Source organism: Pleurodeles waltl, chromosome 12 (assembly GCF_031143425.1).
Source record: "Pleurodeles waltl isolate 20211129_DDA chromosome 12, aPleWal1.hap1.20221129, whole genome shotgun sequence".
NCBI lineage: Eukaryota > Metazoa > Chordata > Amphibia > Caudata > Salamandridae > Pleurodeles > Pleurodeles waltl.
In genome coordinates, this window is record NC_090451.1 from 34,568,868 (window position 1) to 34,588,350 (window position 19,483).

The 19,483-nt window shown below is 51.3% G+C and overlaps 1 protein-coding gene across 1 annotated transcript in view; it reads left to right on the top strand.

The window, feature by feature from the left end:
- Nucleotides 1–14,964, top strand: part of OCEL1 (occludin/ELL domain containing 1) — a 34,175-nt gene extending 19,211 nt beyond the window's left edge. The window contains exons 5-6 of the mRNA XM_069216957.1: nt 11,862–11,912; nt 14,256–14,964. Of these exons, the coding sequence (XP_069073058.1) occupies nt 11,862–11,912; nt 14,256–14,375 (171 nt within the window). The 3' untranslated portion in view covers nt 14,376–14,964. The remainder of the gene's footprint in view (nt 1–11,861; nt 11,913–14,255) is intronic.
- The last annotated feature ends 4,519 nt before the right edge of the window (nt 14,965–19,483 follow it).

The following is a 19,483-nucleotide window of genomic DNA, read 5'->3' on the forward strand; positions in this document are numbered from 1 at the left end:
TGTGCACTGCAGGTTAGAGTGTCGGGGACACCGGCTTGGCTGTGCACAAAGGAAATCCTGGAAGAGTGCACAGGTGCCGGAGCAGCTGCAAATCACGCAGTACCCAGCAATGCAGTCTAGCGTGGGGAGGCAAGGACTTACTTCCAACAAACTTGGACTGAAGAGTCACTGGACTGTGGAGTCACTTGGACAGAGTTGCTGAGTTCCAGGGACCACGCTTGTCGTGCTGAGGGGTGACCCAGAGGACCAGTGATGCAGTCTTCTGTTGCCTGGGGTTGCAGGGGGAAGATTCCGTCGACCCACTGGAGATTTCTTCAGAGCTCCTGGTGCAGAGAGGAGGCAGGCTACCCCTAGAGCATGCACCACCTGGAAACAGTCAAGAAAGCCGGCAGGATGAAGCGATACAAGGTTGCTAGTAGTCGTCTTGCTACTTTGTTGCGGTTTTGCAGGCGTCCTGAGCAGTCAGCGGTCAATCCTTTGGCAGAAGGTGAAGAGGGAGTTGCAGAGGAACTCTGGTGAGCTCTTGCATTCGTTATCTGGTGAAATCCCCAAAGCAGAGACCCTAAATAGCCAGAAAAGGAGGTTTGGCTACCTAGGAAGGAGGATTGGCTACCAAGAGAGGTGAGAGCCTATCAGAAGGAGCCTCTGACGTCACCTGCTGGCACTGGCCACTCAGAGCAGTCCAGTGTGCCAGCACACCTCTGTTTCCAAGATGGCAGAGGTCTGGGGCACGCTGGAGGAGCTCTGGGCACCTCCCCTGGGAGGTGCAGGTCAGGGGAGTGGTCACTCCCCTTTCCTTTGTCCAGTTTCGCACCAGAGCAGGGCTGGGGGATCCCTGAACCAGTGTAGACTGGCTTATGCAGAGATGGGCACCATCTGTGCCCATCAAAGCATTTCAAGAGGCTGGGGGAGGCTACTCCTCCTCAGCCTTCACACCTATTTCCAAAGGTAGAGGGTGTTACACCCTCTCTCAGAGGAAGTCCTTTCTGTCTGAGGGGTTGGCAGCAGCAGCAGCTGCAGTGGAGACCCCGGAAAGGCAGTTTGGCAGTACCCGGGTCTGTGCTAGAGACCCGTGGGATCATGGAATTGTCCCCCCCAATGCCAGAATGGCATTGGAGTGACAATTCCATGATCTTAGACATGTTACATGGCCATGTTCGGAGTAACCATTGTGAAGCTATACATAGGTAGTGACCTATGTATAGTGCACGCGTGTAATGGTGTCCCCGCACTCACAAAGTCCGGGGAATTTGCCCTGAATGATGTGGGGGCACCTTGGCTGGTGCCAGGGTGCCCACACACTAAGTAACTTTGCACCCAACATTCACCAGGTGAAGGTTAGACATATAGGTGACTTATAAGTTACTTAAGTGCAGTGGTAAATGGCTGTGAAATAACGTGGACGTTATTTCACTCAGGCTGCAGTGGCAGGCCTGTGTAAGAATTGTCAGATCTCCCTATGGGTGGCAAAAGAGATGCTGCAGCCCATAGGGATCTCCTGGAACCCCAATACCCTGGGTACCTCCGTACCATATACTAGGGAATTATATGGGTGTACCAGTGTCCCAATGTGAATTGGTAAATTTAGTCACTAGCCTGTTAGTGACAAATTTGGAAAGCAGAGAGAGCATAACCACTGAGGTTCTGGTTAGCAGAGCCTCAGTGAGAAAGTTAGGAATCACACAGGGAACACATACAGGGCACATACTTATGAGCACTGGGGCCCTGCCTGGCAGGGTCCCAGTGACACATAGACTAAAACAACATATATACAGTGAAATATGGGGGTAACATGCCAGGCAAGATGGTACTTTCCTACACAACCCTCCCCCCCCCCAAACGAAGGACAATAAGACTAGCCATGACCTGATGAGTCTTCATTGTCTCAGTGGAAATATCTGGAGAGTCCATCTGCATTGGAGTGGGTACTCCCAGGTCTATGTTCCACTGTATAGTCCATTCCCTGTAGAGATATGGACCACCTCAACAATTAAGGATTTTCACCTTTCATTTGTTTTAGCCAAAGTAGAGGTTTGTGGACTGTCTGAACAATGAAGTGAGTGCCAAACAGGTATGTGTGAGAAAGTAGCCTCTTTCTAGCCTTGTTACCCCCACTTTTGGCCTGTTTGTGAGTATATGTCAGGGTGTTTTCACTGTCTCACTGGGATCCTGCTAGCCAGGGCCCAGTGCTCATAGTGAAAACCCTATGTTGTCAGTATGTTTGTTATGTGTCACTGGGACCCTGCTAGCCAGGACCCCAGTGCTCATAAGTTTGTGACCTATATGTATGTGTGCCCCGTGTGATGCCTAACTGTCTCACTGAGGCTCTGCTAACCAGAACCTCAGTGGTTATGCTCTTGTTGCTTTCCAAATTGTCACTAACAGGCTAGTGACCAATTTCACCAATTCACATTGGCATACTGGTACACCCATATAATTCCCTAGTATATGGTACTGAGGTACCCAGGGTATTGGGGTTCCAGAAGATCCCTATGGGCTGCAGCATTTCTTTTGCCACCCATAGGGAGATCTGACAAATCTTACACAGGCCTGCCAGTGCAGCCTGAGTGAAATAACATCCACGTTATTTCACAGCCATTTACCACTGCACTTAAGTAACTTATAAGTCACCTATATGTCTAACCTTCACCTGGTGAAAGTTGGGTGCAAAGTTACTTAGTGTGAGGGCACCCTGGCACTAGCCAAGGTGCCCCCACATCGTTCAGGGCAAATTCCCCGGACTTTGTGAGTGCGGGGACACCATTACACGCGTGCACTATACATAGGTCACTACCTATGTACAGCGTCACAATGGTAACTCCGAACATGGCCATGTAACATGTCTAAGATCATGGAATTGTCACCCCAATGCCATTCTGGCATTGGGGAGACAATTCCATGATCCCCCGGGTCTCTAGCACAGAACCCGGGTACTGCCAAACTGCCTTTTCAGGGTTTGCACTGCAGCAGCTGCTGCTGCCAACCCCTCAGACAGGTTTCTGCCCCCCTGGGGTCCAGGCAGCCCTGGGCCAGGAAGGCAGAGCAAAGGATTTCCTCTGAGAGAGGGTGTAACACCCTCTCCCTTTGGAAACAGGTGTGAAGGCTGGGGAGGAGTAGCCTCCCCCAGCCTCTGGAAATGCCTTGATGGGCACAGATGCTGCCCATCTCTGCATAAGCCAGTCTACACCGGTTCAGGGATCCCCCAGCCCTGCTCTGGCGCGAAACTGGACAAAGGAAAGGGGAGTGACCACTCCCCTGACCTGCACCTCCCAGGGGAGGTGCCCAGAGCTCCTCCAGTGTGCCCCAGACCTCTGCCATCTTGGAAACAGAGGTGTTGCTGGCACACTGGACTGCTCTGAGTGGCCAGTGCCAGCAGGTGACGTCAGAGACTCCTTCTGATAGGCTCTTACCTCTCTTAGTAGCCAATCCTCATTCCTAGGTAGCCAAACCTCCTTTCCTGGCTATTTAGGGTCTCTGCTTTTGGGAATTCTTCAGATACCGAATGCAACAGCTCACCAGAGTTCCTCTGCATCTCCCTCTTCACCTTCTGCCAAAGAATCGACCGCTGATTGCTCAAGACACCTGCAAAACCGCAACAAAGTAGCCAGACGACTACTAGCAACCTTGTATCGCTTTATCCTGCCAGCTTTCTCGACTGTTTTCAGGTGGTGCATGCTCTGGGGGTAGCCTGCCTCCTTCTTCCACCAGGGGCTCTGAAGAAATCTCCTGTGGGTCGACGGAATCTTCCCCCTGCAACCGCAGGCAACAAAAGACTGCATCACCTGTCCTCTGGGTCCTCTCTCAGCACAACGAGCCTGATCCCTGGAACTCAGCAACTCTGTCCAAGTGTCTCCCACAATCCAGTGACTCTTCAGTCCAAGTTTGGTGGAGATAAGTCCTTGCCTTCCCAAGCTAGACTGCATTGCTGGGTATTGCGTGATTTGCAGCTGCTCCAGCTCCTGTGCACTCTTCCAGGATTTCCTTCGTGCACAGCCAAATGTGGGTCCCCAACACTCTAACCTGCAGTGCACAACCTTCTGAGTTGTCCTCCGGCGTCGTTGGACTCCTTTTTGTGACTTCGGGTGGACTCCGGTTCACTCTTCTTCCAAGTGCCTGTTCCGGTACTTCTGCGGGTGCTGCCTGCTTCTGTGAGGGCTCCCTGACTTGCTGGGTGTCCCCTCTGTCTCCTCATCCAATTGGCGACATCCTGGTCCCTCCTGGGCCACAGCAGCATCCATAAACACTAACAGTGACCCTTGCAGCTAGCAAGGCTTGTTTGCGGTCTTTCTGCGTGGGAACACCTCTGCAAGCTTCTTCACGACGTGGGACATCCATCCTCTAAAGAGTAAGTTCCTAGTCCTCTTCGTTCTTGCAAAACACCAAACTTCTTCCATCCGGTGGCAGCTTCCTTGCACCCTCAGCTGGCATTTCCTGGGCTCCTGCCCACTCTCGACACTGTCGCGACTCTTGGACTTGGTCCCCTTGTCTTACAGGTACTCAGGTCCGGAAATCCACTGTTGTTGCATTGCTGGTGTTGGTTTTCCTTGCAGAATCCCCTTACCACGACTTCTGTGCTCTCTGGGGGTTGTGGGTGCACGTTACACCTACCTTATAGGGTCTTGGGGTGGGCTATTTTTCTAACCCTCACTGTTTTCTTACAGTCCCAGCGACCCTCTAGAAGCTCACATAGGTTTGGGGTCCATTCGTGGTTCGCATTCCACTTTTGGAGTATATGGTTTGTGTTGCCCCTATACCTATGTGCTCCTATTGCAATCTATTGTAACTTTACACTGCTTGCTTTACTACCTTTTGCTATTACTGCATAATCTTGGTATTGTGTACATATATCTTGTGTATATTTCTCATCCTCATACTGAGGGTACTCACTGAGATACATTTGGCATATTGTCATAAAAATAAAGTACCTTTATTTTTAGTATATCTGTGTATTGTGTTTTCTTATGATATTGTGCATATGACACCAGTGGTATAGTAGGAGCTTTACATGTCTCCTAGTTCAGCCTAAGCTGCTTTGCCATAGCTACCTTCTATCAGCCTAAGCTGCTAGAAACACCTCTTCTACGCTAATAAGAGATAACTGGACCTGGCACAAGGTGTAAGTACCTCTGGTACCCACTACACGCCAGGCCAGCCTCCTACAGTATGGCCTCAACTTCTTCAGTGCCCAGACCACAGCAAAGGCCTCCCTCTCTATGGCAGACCAACACTTTTCTCTAGGGGTCAACCTTCTGCTGATAAAAGCAACTGGTTGATCCTGACCCTCAGAATTCAGTTGTGATAAGACTGCCCCTACCCCTAATTCAAATGCATCAGTTTGAACAATGAATTTCTTGGAGTAACATGGGCTTTTTAGGACAGGTGCAGTGCACATGGCCTGTTTGAGCTCCTCAAAAGCTTTCTGACAGCTAGCTGTCCACAATACCTTTTTAGGCATCTTTTTACTGGTGAGATCATTAAGTGGGGCTGCTATGGAGCCATAGTTTTTAATGAATCTCCTGTAATACCCAGTGAGGCCTAAGAAGGCTCTCACCTGGGTCTGAGTTGTAGGGGGAACCCAATCCATGATTGTCTGGATTTTCCCCTGAAGTGGTGCAATCTGTTCTCCACCTACCAGGTGTCCCAGATAAACCACCTTTCCCTGCCCTATCTGGCACTTTGAGGCCTTGATAGTGAGGCCTGCTTTTTGCAGGGCCTCCAAAACTTTCCAAAGGTGGACCAGGTGCTCATCCAAAGGTGGAGCTAAAGACGGCTATATCATCAAGATATGCTGCACTAAAAGCCTCCAACCCTTGCAGGACTGTGTTCACCAACCTCTGAAAAGTGGCAGGTGCATTCTTCAACCCAAAGGGCATCACTGTAAATTGGCAGTGCCCTCCTATAGTTGAAAATGCAGTTTTAGGTTTAGCATCCTCAGCCAATTTGATCTGCCAATACCCTGCAGTCAAATCAAAGGTGCTTAGATACTTGGCAGATGCCAGTGTATCTATGAGCTCATCTGCCCTGGGTATAGAGTGAGCATCAGTTTTTGTTACCTGGTTGAGACCTCTGTAATCTACACAAAACCTCATCTCCCTTTTTCCATCTTTTGAGTGAGGCTTTGCTACAAGCACCACAGGACTCGCCCATGGACTTTCAGAAGGTTCAACCACTCCTAGATCAAGCATTTTCTGAACCTCTTGTTTTATGCAGTCCCTGACATGGTCAGGCTGCCTATAGATTTTACTTTTGACAGGCAAGCTGTCTCCAGTATCAATTGTGTGTTCACACCAAGATGTGGTGCCTGGCACAGTTGAAAAGAGTTCAGAAAACTGTCCAAGGAGATTTATGCAGTTGTCTTTCTGTTCTGCAGTCAGACAGTCTGCTAAAACTACTCCCTCCACTAGAGCATCCTCTTCAGTGGAGGAGAAGAGATCAGGGAGAGGGTCACTCTCTTCTTCCTGTCCTTCATCTGTTGCCATGAGCAGGGTGAGATCAGCCCTGTCATAGTAGGGTTTTAGGCGGTTGACATGGATCACCCTAAGGGGACTCCTGGCAGTGCCCAGGTCAACCAAGTAGGTGACCTCGCCCTTTTTTTCAACAATTAGATGGGGTCCACTCCATTTGTCCTGGAGTGCTCTTGGGGCCACAGGCTCCAATACCCACACCTTCTGTCCTGGTTGGTACTGGATCAGAACAGCCTTCTGGTCATGCCATTGCTTCTGGAGCTCTTGGCTGGCCTGAAGGTTTTTACTGGCCTTTCTCATGTACTCAGCCATTCCGGATCTTAGGCCAAGTACATAGTCCACTATGTCCTGTTTGGGAGCTTTCAAAGTTTGTTCCCAACCCTCCTTCACAAGTGTTAGTGGACCTCTTACAGGGTGTCCAAAGAGGAGTTCAAAGGGGCTGAAGCCCACTCCTTTCTGGGGTACCTCCCTGTAAGCAAAAAGGAGGCAAGGTAACAGGACATCCCATCTCCTCCTGAGTTTTTCAGGGAGTCCCATTATCATACCTTTGAGAGTTATATTAAACCTCTCTACCAGTCCATTAGTCTGTGGGTGATAAGGTGTGGTGAATTTGTAGGTTACACCACATTCCTTCCACATAGCTTTCAAGTATGCAGACATAAAGTTGCTACCCCTGTCTGATACAACCTCTTTTGGGAAACCCACCCTGGAAAAGATTCCCAGGAGGGCCTTTGCCACTGCAGGAGCTGGCGTGGCAGGTCACACAAGATTTACAAAAATCTTTTGTGTCCTCTGACATCCTAGGCCAGTGAGACAGGGGGACAAGCCTTTCCCATGTTTTGATCTGGCCCAGATGCCCAGCCAAATGAATGTCATGTGCCAGAGTTAGGAGGAACTCTCTGTACTGCAGGGGAATGACCAATCTCCTGGCTGCTCCAGGTTTTTAGTCCCTTGCCTCTGTGTACAAGAGGTTGTCCTCCCAGTAAACTCTATGTGAGTCACTGACATCCCCATTTTGCTGTTTGATAGCTTGCTGTCTGGGACCCTCTAATGTGGGACAGGATTGCTGTGCCACACTCAGCTCTTCCCTGTCAGGCCCCCCTCCACCCAAAAGCTCAGCAGTGTCTGCTGCCAGCTCATCTGGTGAAGGTTCTGCACAGGGAGGAAATTCTTCTTCCTCAGAAGGAGAATCATCTGTAGAGGGAGGGATAGTGGGTAGGGATTTACCTTTGCTACCCCTAGCTTTAGGGAGCACTTGGTCCATTGTTTCAGGATCCAAGTTACCCTGTCCTTTTTGCTTTTTGGCCTGAGCCCTTGTCAAAGCAAAAATATGCCCAGGAATGCCCAGCATTGCTGCATGAGCCTCCAACTCCACTTCTGCCCAAGCTGATGTCTCTAAATCGTTCCCTAGTAGACAGTCTACAGGTAAATCTGAGGCAACCACAACTTTCTTTGGACCAGTAACCCCCCCCAGTTGAGATTTACAACAGCCATGGGATGGCTAAGAGTGTTGTTATGAGGGTCTGTCACTTGGTACTGGTGACCAAGTAGGTGTTGTTCAGGGTGTACCAGTTTCTCTATCACCATGGCACCTCTGTCCCTGTAGGCCTGAACCTCAAAACCGTTTATTAGGGGAAGTTGCTTGTACTTATCCATATTAAGGGGACAAGCAATCAAGGTGGCCCAATCAATGGCACCTTCAGAGACTAACACAGCCTCTGTGGTCTCCCTAACAAGACCAACCCCAACTGAATTACCAAAAGTGAGCCCAGCTACTCCCTTGGATTGGCTATTAGTAGGTTTGCTCCCACCACCACCACTATTACTAGGGGCACTAGAATTTGCAGTAGGGGTTGTGGTAGTGGGAGGTTTGGTGTTTTTCTTTGGACAACTGGCATCAGTTGTCCAATGGCCTTTGATTTTACACAAATAACACCAAGGCGTTTTAACTTGATTTGAAGAGGATTTGGACCCACCACCCCCACCAGAGGATTTTTGTGGGCCTGATGAAGACTCAGTTTTACTTTTGTCCCCACCCTTGTCAGAAGACTTACCATCCTTCTTCTTGCCATCCTTGTCACCCCAGGTATGAACTTTTCTGTTCACTCTTGTTCTGACCCATTTGTCTGCCTTCTTTCCCAATTCTTGGGCAGAGGTCAGATCTGAGTCCACTAGATATTGGTGTAACAAGTCAGACACACAATTATTCAGAATATGCTCTCTCAGAATAAGATTATACAGGCTTTCATAGTCCGAAACTTTACTGCCATGTAACCACCCTTCCAAGGCCTTCACTGAACAGTCAACAAAGTCTATCCAGTCTTTTCTGGTGTCCCTGAACTTAATCCTGTATTGTTCAGTGGTTAAGCCAAAACCATCCAAGAGCGCATCCTTTATTTTTATGACAATATGCCAAGAGTATCTCAGTGAGTACCCTCAGTATGAGGATAAGTTATATACACAGGATATATGTACACAAACCAAAATTATGCAGATAATAGCAAAAGGAAGTATTGCAAGCAAATGTAAAATTACAGTAGATTGCAATAGGAGCACATAGGTATAGGAGCAACACAAACCATATACTCCAAAAGTGGAATGCGAACCACGAATGGACCTCAAACCTATGTGAGCTTGTAGAGGGTCCCTGGGACTGTAAGAAAACATTGAGGGTTAGATAAATAGCCCACCCCAAGACCTCTGCAGGAAGAACAAACACCAGCAATGCAACAACAGTGGATTTCCGGACCTGAGTACCTGTAAGACAAGGGGACCAAGTCCAAGAGTCGCGACAGTGTCGAGAGTGGGCAGGAGCCCAGGAAATGCCAGCGGAGGGTGCAAGGAAGCTGCCACCTCTTGGAAGAAGCTTGGTGTTCTGCAAGAACGAAGAGGACTAGGAACTTCCCCTTTGGAGGATGGATGTCCCACGTCGTGAAGAACCTTGCAGAGGTGTTCCCACGCAGAAAGACCGCAAACAAGCCTTGCTAGCTGCAAGGGTCGCAGTTAGGGTTTTTGGATGCTGCTGTGGCCCAGGAGGGACCAGGATGTCGCCACTTGGATGAGGAGACAGAACGGGCGCCCAGCAAGTCAGGGAGCCCTCACAGAAGCAGGCAGCACCCACAGAAGTACCTGAACAGGCACTTAAAAGAAAAGTGAAGCGGAGTCCACCCAAAGTCACAAAAGGGAGTCCCACGACGCCGGAGGACAACTCAGAAGGTTGTGCACTGCAGGTTAGAGTGTCGGGGACCAAGGCTTGGCTGTGCACAAAGGAAATCCTGGAAGAGTGCACAGGAGCCGGAGCAGCTGCAAATAACGCGGTACCCAGCAACGCAGTCTAGCGTGGGGAGGCAAGGACTTACCTCCACCAAACTTGGACCAAAGAGTCACTGGACTGTGGGAGTCACTTGGACAGAGTTGCTGAGTTCCAGGGACCACGCTCGTCGTGCTGAGAGGGGACCCAGAGGACCTGTGATGCAGTCTTTTGTTGCCTGCGGTTGCAGGGGGAAGATTCCGTCGACCCACTGGAGATTTCTTCAGAGCTCCTGGTGGAGAGAGGAGGCAGGCTACCCCCAGAGCATGCACCACCTGGAAACAGTCGAGAAAGCTGGCAGGATGAAGCGATACAAGGTTGCTAGTAGTCATCTTGCTACTTTGGTGCGGTTTTGCAGGCGTCCTGAGCAGTCAGCAGTCGATCCTTTGGCAGAAGGTGAAGAGGGAGATGCAGAGGAACTCTGGTGAGCTCTTGCATTCGTTATCTGGAGAGATCCCCAAAGCAGAGACCCTAAATAGCCAGAAAAGGAGGTTTGGCTACCTAGGAAGGAGGATTGGCTACCAAGAGAGGTAAGAGCCTATCAGAAGGAGCCTCTGACGTCACCTGCTGGCACTGGCCACTCAGAGCAGTCCAGTGTGCCACAGACACCTCTGTTTCCAAGATGGCAGAGGTCTGGGACACACTGGAGGAGCTCTGGGCACCTCCCCTGGGAGGTGCAGGTCAGGGGAGTGGTCACTCCCCTTTCCTTTGTCCAGTTTCGCGCCAGAGCAGGGCTGGGGGATCCCTGAACTGGTGTAGACTGGCTTATGCAGAGATGGGCACCATCTGTGCCCATCAAAGCATTTCCAGAGGCTGGGGAAGGCTACTCCTCCCCAGCCTTCACACCTATTTCCAAAGGGAGAGGGTGTTACACCCTCTCTCAGAGGACGTCTTTTGTTCTGCCTTCCTGGGCCAGGGCTGCCTGGACCCCAGGAGGGCAGAAACCTGTCTGAGGGGTTGGCAGCAGCAGCAGCTGCAGTGGAGACCCCGGAAAGGCAGTTTGGTAGTACTCGGGTTCTGTGCTAGAGACCCGGGGGATCATGGAATTGTCCCCCGAATGCCAGAATGGCATTGGGGTGACAATTCCATGATCTTAGACATGTTACATGGCCATGTTCGGAGTTACCATTGTGACGCTGTACATAGTGACCTATGTACAGTGCACGCGTGTAATGGTGTACCCGCACTCACAAAGTCTAGGGAATTTGCCCTAAACGATGTGGGGGCACCTTGGCTAGTGCCAGGGTGCCCACACACTAAGTAACTTTGCACCCAACCTTCACCAGGTGAAGGTTAGACATATAGGTGACTTATAAGTTACTTAAGTGCAGTGGTAAATGGCTGTGAAATAACGTGGACGTTATTTCACTCAGGCTGCACTGGCAGGCCTGTGTAAGAATTGTCAGAGCTCCCTATGGGTGGCAAAAGAGATGCTGCAGCCTATAGGGATGTCCTGGAACCCCAATACCCTGGGTACCTCAGTACCATATACTAGGGAATTATATGGGTGTACCAGTATGCCAATGTGAATTGGTAAATTTAGTCACTAGCCTGTTAGTGACAAATTTAGAAAGCAGAGAGAGCATAACCACTGAGGTTCTGGTTAGCAGAGCCTCAGTGAGACAGTTAGGCATCACACAGGGAACACATACAGGGCACCTACTTATGAGCACTGGGGCCCTGCCTGGCAGGGTCCCAGTGACACATAGACTAAAACAACATATATACAGTGAAATATGGGGGTAACATGCCAGGCAAAATGGTACTTTCCTACAGTACCTGTCCTCTGTCCTATGTGTGAAGGAAGCTTGCACCACAGCTGCCAGCGTGTGAGGGAAGCTTGCACTGCTTGTTCTATGATGGACTGAAGCTTGCTCCGATGGTCCCTGTACTGCACCTGTTCTGAGAGTGAGACTTGCACTGCTGCCTGTGCTGTATTTATTTTGTGCAGAAGAGAAGCTAGCATTTGTGCTGAATATTCCTTACATGTCCCACAAACAGTATTGCCTCTTGCCCACAAAAGTCAGTGTATTTAAGTAAACGTGCTTGAACAGTCACGTGACTCGGATGTCATTTACACCCCACAGGAGAACGCCAGGATCAACCAAGTCTTACTGGATTTGGAGAGGAGAAAGAACGTAAGTGTAGGGCGCTGGCGGAGGGGTGTATGGGAGGACGGGTGTTGTAGTTTTGTTTTGTTTAAATTGAACTAATAAACCACTCCTGAAATGTTTTGTAGATGATGAGCTCAGAATTGGAGACACTGTAAGACAGCAGTTCTTAAGCTTTGATATCTGCGCCCCCCACTGAACCCCCTCTGGTAGCCAGGGACCCCCTCCTAAGCAATTTCTATGATTTGAACCTCAAACCAATGCAAACAAATACGGAAACAAGTATACATCAAACTAGCGCAATAATCATGAATGATTTTCTTTAATTCACAAACAAAAATATAAACAGAAATGAAAATTGCAATAAGAAGGACATCGCTTTTCAAAATTTGGATTTATTTCTAAAAGACAAAGGAACTTGCAAGACTCTGGCATATCAGTTTGTGTTTTTGGTCCTCATTTCTGCTGCCTTTTGGCAGCGCACAAATGCTTCAACTGAGGTCGCCAATTGTCTGTACGACTGATTGCCGCACTTGCGATGCTCCCACAAATCAAGCTGAGTATACCAACTTATTTTTTAGCCTACAATTTCAAATTCCTTCACATTTACAAAACGATAAAAATTTGCTATTTTTATAAGCATGTAAATAATTAATCTGTTAATAATATTTGTTTTTAACAGTCGCAGACCAGAAGGGGGTCTACGGACCACGGGTTAAGAATCGCTAGTGTAAAGGGTCAACATGCTTTTGCGCCTCAAACAGCTGTTACTAGCAATTTCAAACAGCTGTGCACTTTGGACCTGATTACGAGTTCGGTGGACGGTTTTATCCGTCCGCTGAACTTCCAATGGGGAGGTTGCCTCCATTGTGGCTATGCCCCTACCACGCCCATTACGAGTTTTCCGCTAGGTCGGTGGGCGGAGACCTGAGTTTCTGCCTGCCGGCCTGGCAGGAAACAGCCTACAGCATTGTCTCTGGCTCGTAATTGAGTCGGCGGCAATGCTGTAGAGCACAGGTTGCACCAGTAACCTTGCGATGTTCACTGTAACATTGCGTCGGTGCTGGCCAGGGGGGCCCCTGCACGGCCCATGCCAAGTGGGTGAGAAGTGCAGGGGCCCCCGAGGGGCCCCATGCACCCATTCTCCACCAGCCATTTCATGGTGCCAATACTGCCATGAAATCGCTGGCGTAGAACAAAGGCGTAATCTCCAGTGCCCTGGTGGATTAGGATCGCCACGACCGCTGGGACAACTAATCCTGGTGGTGCTGGCAGTCCGACCGAGGCATGACCGCCAGGGTCATAATGTGGCGCTCGGACCGCCACATTGGCAGAGGTCCGACCGCCATCCGTGAGTCTGGTGGTCAGTAGACTGCCAGACTCGTAATGACCCCCTATGTGTTCATCCACTGCCCCGCAGATCACAAGTCTGCAAACATTCAGTGCATTCATAGACAGCCAAGATCACTGCTGAACAACCACATGCCGGGCAGGCAATGTCGAACAGGTACATACTGGCCCAGCAGTGAAGTCTTAACACGCTGTAGTCACTACTGTCTATGACATCACAAACAGCCAGCCAAGTTAGGGCATCATGACCTACACCTCTGTTTATGACATCACAGTCAGTCAGTTGGGGAAACTTAATCTGAACTGACGAAAGCAATTCATAAAAGTCTGAAAACATAAATGCTCCATATGGCCACATCACGTTTCAATAAGAAGGTATTGGCAGTAATAGAAATCAGAAAATACTTCTCAATTTTTCATTCTTAAAACACCAGATAAAAATCATGTTAAAAAGAAACATGCATGAGGGCTGGCTAATGCTTGTCAAAACAAGAGGGCAGGACGCACCTGCCTAAAGTTTAAAGGTAGGAGGAGGGGCTGTATATATTTGTAACGAAGGAAATTGAACCTAGGACCAAAAAACACGATGTGCAAAGTATCGAGGGTCGAAAAATGATCGCAGATAGGTACAGGTGACTCAGAGGCTTTGAGCCACCCATCGGCGACAGACAATTTAGCTGGGGGATCATATTTAGTCCGAAAAAAATCAGGAGCCTTGTGACAGCCAGGCATCTCAAGGGTCAAAGGTCCCAGGCCCGTCGTCGATCTGACCACAATTCATCTCCACCTGCAACATCAGAGAGCGTTTGTGCGATGCAGACAGGCAAATATTAGGGTGCCATATTCCAACAGCTCCCTGTGTACCCCTGTTCACATAGATGGGTGACGGGGCTCCATATGGAGGTCCACTCTCTACTGCTGGGGCCGACAAGTGAGGCAGGCGTTTCTAATGATGCCACGGATTAGATGTGTGTGTTTCTACCAAAATGAGGCTGATCTGTCAGCATCTTCTCTCCACAGGACCCTGCCTTCCTGGAGAAGAAGCAGCGCTGCGACTACCTGAAGGCGAAGCTCTTGCACATCAAGAAGCAGATCCAGGACTACGACCAGGCGTCAAGCAAGGGGTCGGTGTACTTCTGAGCCAGGGAGACCGGCTGTGCAGCTGGACACCACACAAGGGGCTGTGCACCTCTGAGCTGGACACACCGGGTCTAGCAATGGACACAACACAAGGAGCTGTGCACCTCTGAGCCAGGGAGACCGGCTGTGCAGCTGGACACCACACAAGGGGCTGTGCACCTCTGAGCTGGACACACCAGGTCTAGCACTGGACAACACACAAGGAGCTGTGCACCTCTGAGCCAGGGAGACCGGCTGTGCAGCTGGACACCACACAAGGGGCTGTGCACCTCTGAGCTGGACACACCAGGTCTAGCACTGGACACCACAAAAGGAGCTGTGCACCTCTGAGCCAGGGAGACCGGCTGTGCAGCTGGACACCACACAAGGGGCTGTGCACCTCTGAGCTGGACACACCAGGTCTAGCACTGGACACCACACAAGGAGCTGTGCACCTCTGAGCCAGGGAGACCGGCTGTGCAGCTGGACACCACACAAGGGGCTGTGCACCTCTGAGCTGGACACACCAGGTCTAGCACTGGACAACAACCAAGGAGCTGTGCACCTCTGAGCTGGATCCACCAGGTCTAGCACTGGACACCACACAAGGAGCTGTGCACCTCTGAGCTGGACACACCAGGTCTAGCACTGGACACCACGCAAGGGGCTGTGCACCTCTGAGCTGGACACACCAGGTCTAGCACTGGACACCACGCAAGGGGCTGTGCACCTCTGAGCTGGATCCACCAGGTCTAGCACTGGACACCACGCAAGGAGCTGTGCACCTCTGAGCTGGACACACCAGGTCTAGCACTGGACACCACGCAAGGGGCTGTGCACCTCTGAGCTGGACACACCAGGTCTAGCACTGGACACCACAAAAGGAGCTGTGCACCTCTGAGCCAGGGAGACCGGCTGTGCACTGGACACCACACAAGGGGCTGTGCACCTCTGAGCTGGACACACCAGGTCTAGCACTGGACACCACACAAGGAGCTGTGCACCTCTGAGCCAGGGAGACCGGCTGTGCAGCTGGACACCACACAAGGGGCTGTGCACCTCTGAGCTGGACACACCAGGTCTAGCACTGGACAACACACAAGGAGCTGTGCACCTCTGAGCTGGACACACCAGGTCTAGCACTGGACAACACACAAGGGGCTGTGCACCTCTGAGCTGGACACACCAGGTCTAGCACTGGACAACACACAAGGGGCTGTGCACCTCTGAGCTGGACACACCAGGTCTAGCACTGGACACCACACAAGGAGCTGTGCACCTCTGAGCTGGATCCACCACGTCTAGCACAGGACACCACACAAGGGGCTGTGCACCTCTGAGCTGGACACACCAGGTCTAGCACTGGACACCACACAAGGGGCTGTGCACCTCTGAGCCAGGGAGACCGGCTGTGCAGCTGGACACCACACAAGGGGCTGTGCACCTCTGAGCTGGACACACCAGGTCTAGCACTGGACACCACACAAGGAGCTGTGCACCTCTGAGCTGGACACACCAGGTCTAGCACTGGACACCACACAAGGAGCTGTGCACCTCTGAGCTGGACACACCAGGTCTAGCACTGGACAGCACACAAGGGGCTGTGCACCTCTGAGCTGGACACACCAGGTCTAGCACTGGACACCACACAAGGAGCTGTGCACCTCTGAGCCAGGGAGACCAGCTGTGCAGCTGGACACCACACAAGGGGCTGTGCACCTCTGAGCCAGGGAGACCGGCTCTGCAGCTGGACACCACGCAAGGAGCTGTGCACCTCTGAGCTGGACACACCAGGTCTAGCACTGCACACCACACAAGGGGCTGTGCACCTCTGAGCTGGACACACCAGATCTAGCACTGGACACCACACAAGGAGCTGTGCACCTCTGAGCCAGGGAGACCGGCTGTGCAGCTGGACACCACACAAGGGGCTGTGCACCTCTGAGCTGGACACACCAGGTCTAGCACTGGACACCACACAAGGAGCTGTGCACCTCTGAGCTGGACACACCAGGTCTAGCACTGGACAACACACAAGGAGCTGTGCACCTCTGAGCCAGGGAGACCGGCTGTGCAGCTGGACACCACACAAGGGGCTGTGAACCTCTGAGCTGGACACACCAGGTCTAGCACTGGACAACACACAAGGAGCTGTGCACTTCTGAGCCAGGGAGACCGGCTCTGCAGCTGGACACCACACAAGGGGCTGTGCACCTCTGAGCTGGACACACCAGGTCTAGCACTGGACAACACACAAGGGGCTGTGCACCTCTGAGCAGGATCCACCAGGTCTAGCACTGGACACCACACAAGGAGATGTGCACCTCTGAGCTGGACACACCAGGTCTAGCACTGGACACCACACAAGGGGCTGTGCACCTCTCAGCCACCTTCACTCTGGACACCAAGCAAGGAGTTACAGTGCATGTCTGAGCCGGCTCCACCAGGCCTGCACTTGGACACCAAACGTTAGGTTGATGTAGCTATGAGCTGGGTACACGAGGTATGTAACTGCACACCAAGCAAGTGACTGGTGTATCTCTGAGACGGGTACACCGGGTCTATGACTGAACACAAACAAGGGGTCACTGTAATCCCGAGTCGGCCACACTGGACCTTCTCTTGGACATCAAAGAGGGGTTTGTGTACATCCGAGCCGACTACAGGTCTATGACCGGACATCAAACAAGGGTTGTTGTAATTCTGATCTGGCTACACCTGCACTTCTACTGGACACCAAATATGTGATTGGAGTACTTCTGAGAAGTTACACCAGGAGGACTACAGAACAACAGTTTGGTGCACTTCTGAGAAGTTACACCAGGACTATGAGTGGACACCATAAAATTAGTCCATGTACGTCTGAAGATCCATTGAAGGACAATGGCCAAAAGTCAAAGTATGAAATTGTTTTTCTGAACCGGTTACACCAGTTCCATAAACAGAGTCTTATTAAATGTGGTGGACACCTCTGAGCTGGACACACCAAGTCTAGCACTGGACACCACGCAAGGAGCTGTGCACCTCTGAGCTGGACACACCAGGTCTAGCACTGGACACCACGCAAGGAGCTGTGCACCTCTGAGCTGGACACACCAGGTCTAGCACTGGACACCACGCAAGGAGCTGTGCACCTCTGAGCTGGACACACCAGGTCTAGCACTGGACACCACGCAAGGAGATGTGCACCTCTGAGCTGGACACACCAGGTCTAGCACTGGACAGCACACAAGGGGCTGTGCACCTCTGAGCTGGACACACCAGGTCTAGCACTGGACACCACGCAAGGAGCTGTGCACCTCTGAGCAAGGGAGACCGGCTGTGCAGCTGGACACCACACAAGGGGCTGTGCACCTCTGAGCTGGACACACCAGGTCTAGCACTGGACACCACACAAGGGGCTGTGCACCTCTGAGCTGGACACACCAGGTCTAGCACTGGACACCACACATGGAGCTGTGCACCTCTGAGCTGGACACACCAGGTCTAGCACTGGACACCACACAAGGGGCTGTGCACCTCTGAGCTGGACACACCAGGTCTAGCACTGGACACCACACAAGGAGCTGTGCACCTCTGAGCCAGGGAGACCGGCTGTGCAGCTGGACACCACACAAGGGGCTGTACACCTCTGAGCTGGACACACCAGGTCTAGCACTGGACAACACGCAAGGAGCTGTGCACCTCTGAGCTGGATCCACCAGCTCTAGCACTGGACACCACACAAGGAGCTGTGCACCTCTGAGCTGGACACACCAGATCTAGCACTGGACACCACACAAGGGGCTGTGCACCTCTGAGCTGGACACATCAGGTCTCGCACTGGACACCACGCAAGGAGCTGTGCACCTCTGAGCTGGACACACCAGGTCTAGCACTGGACACCACACAAGGGGCTGTGCACCTCTGAGCTGGACACATCAGGTCTCGCACTGGACACCACGCAAGGAACTGTGCACCTCTGAGCTGGACACACCAGGTCTAGCACTGGACACCACACAAGGGGCTGTGCACCTCTGAGCTGGCTACAGCAAACCGTGACTAGCGGGGTCTGTGTCCTTCAGAAGAGATGCTGCAGGAAGGAGCGTCTGGACCAGAGCTCCACATGGCCAGATCCAAAACAGCTACTGTGCTCAGTGGAGACCAGTAACACACCAGAGGAAATCACCCATCAGCAGGACTGAGCAACACCAGAAGAGAGCACTCATCTGGAGTGATCAACACCAGAAGAGACCATTCATGAGCAGGAGAGATCACTCATCGGCAGGACCAATCCTCACCAGAGTGTTATCTCATCAGCGGGACTGATCCACTCCAGCAGGGACTCATTCACTGGCAGACTGATGCATGCCAGCAAAGATCATTCACTGCAGGACTGATACACGCCAGGGGGCATTCCTGCTAGAAAGGAATGAGCCACACCACGAGAGACAACTCATGAGAAGGGCTGATCCCCACCAGCAGAGATGACTCACCGGCAGGACTGATCGACACAAGGGGGGATTATTCAATGGCAGGACTGGTGGGCACAAGGAGAGATAATTCAATGGCAGGAGTTATCCTTATTGTAACTGTATTTATATAGCGCTTATATAAGTCAGCCAGATAGGGCCAGGCGCGGTGGGGGGAGGGTACCTATTGCACTATATACCTTTATAGGAGTGCTTACAAATGCTCCTAGTTCTCCAGTGTGTCCAGCGGGTGCCCTACTGGCTCGGGGTGTTTCTAAGTGAAAGAGTGAACAAGTCATCAGTTTTCTGGCCAAACCTCGCTCATTCGCAGGTTCTGCATGTGTTTAGGAATGAAGTTTCATCTCTGTTTCAATTATTTGTGCCTCGTGCCAATCGCAGTGGCCCAATGAGTCTTTAAAATGATGTATTTTTGCTTGTCACGTGCATCAAGCAGGAAACTCACCGCAGGAGCTAAGAATGCAAGTCTCTGGTGCTTGGCCCAGAGGGCCTGATCTAGCCTGCATCCAATCGGAGCAAGGTTTGCTCTCCTTCAATTCTAGGAGTGTTGCTTTCCCTTTGGCACAAAAACGTGGAGGTTGAACTAATAAAACCTGGAAAATATTGATCTTACTGGTTCATCGATTGATAGTCTGGTGTAAATCACAATATGTTTGTGAA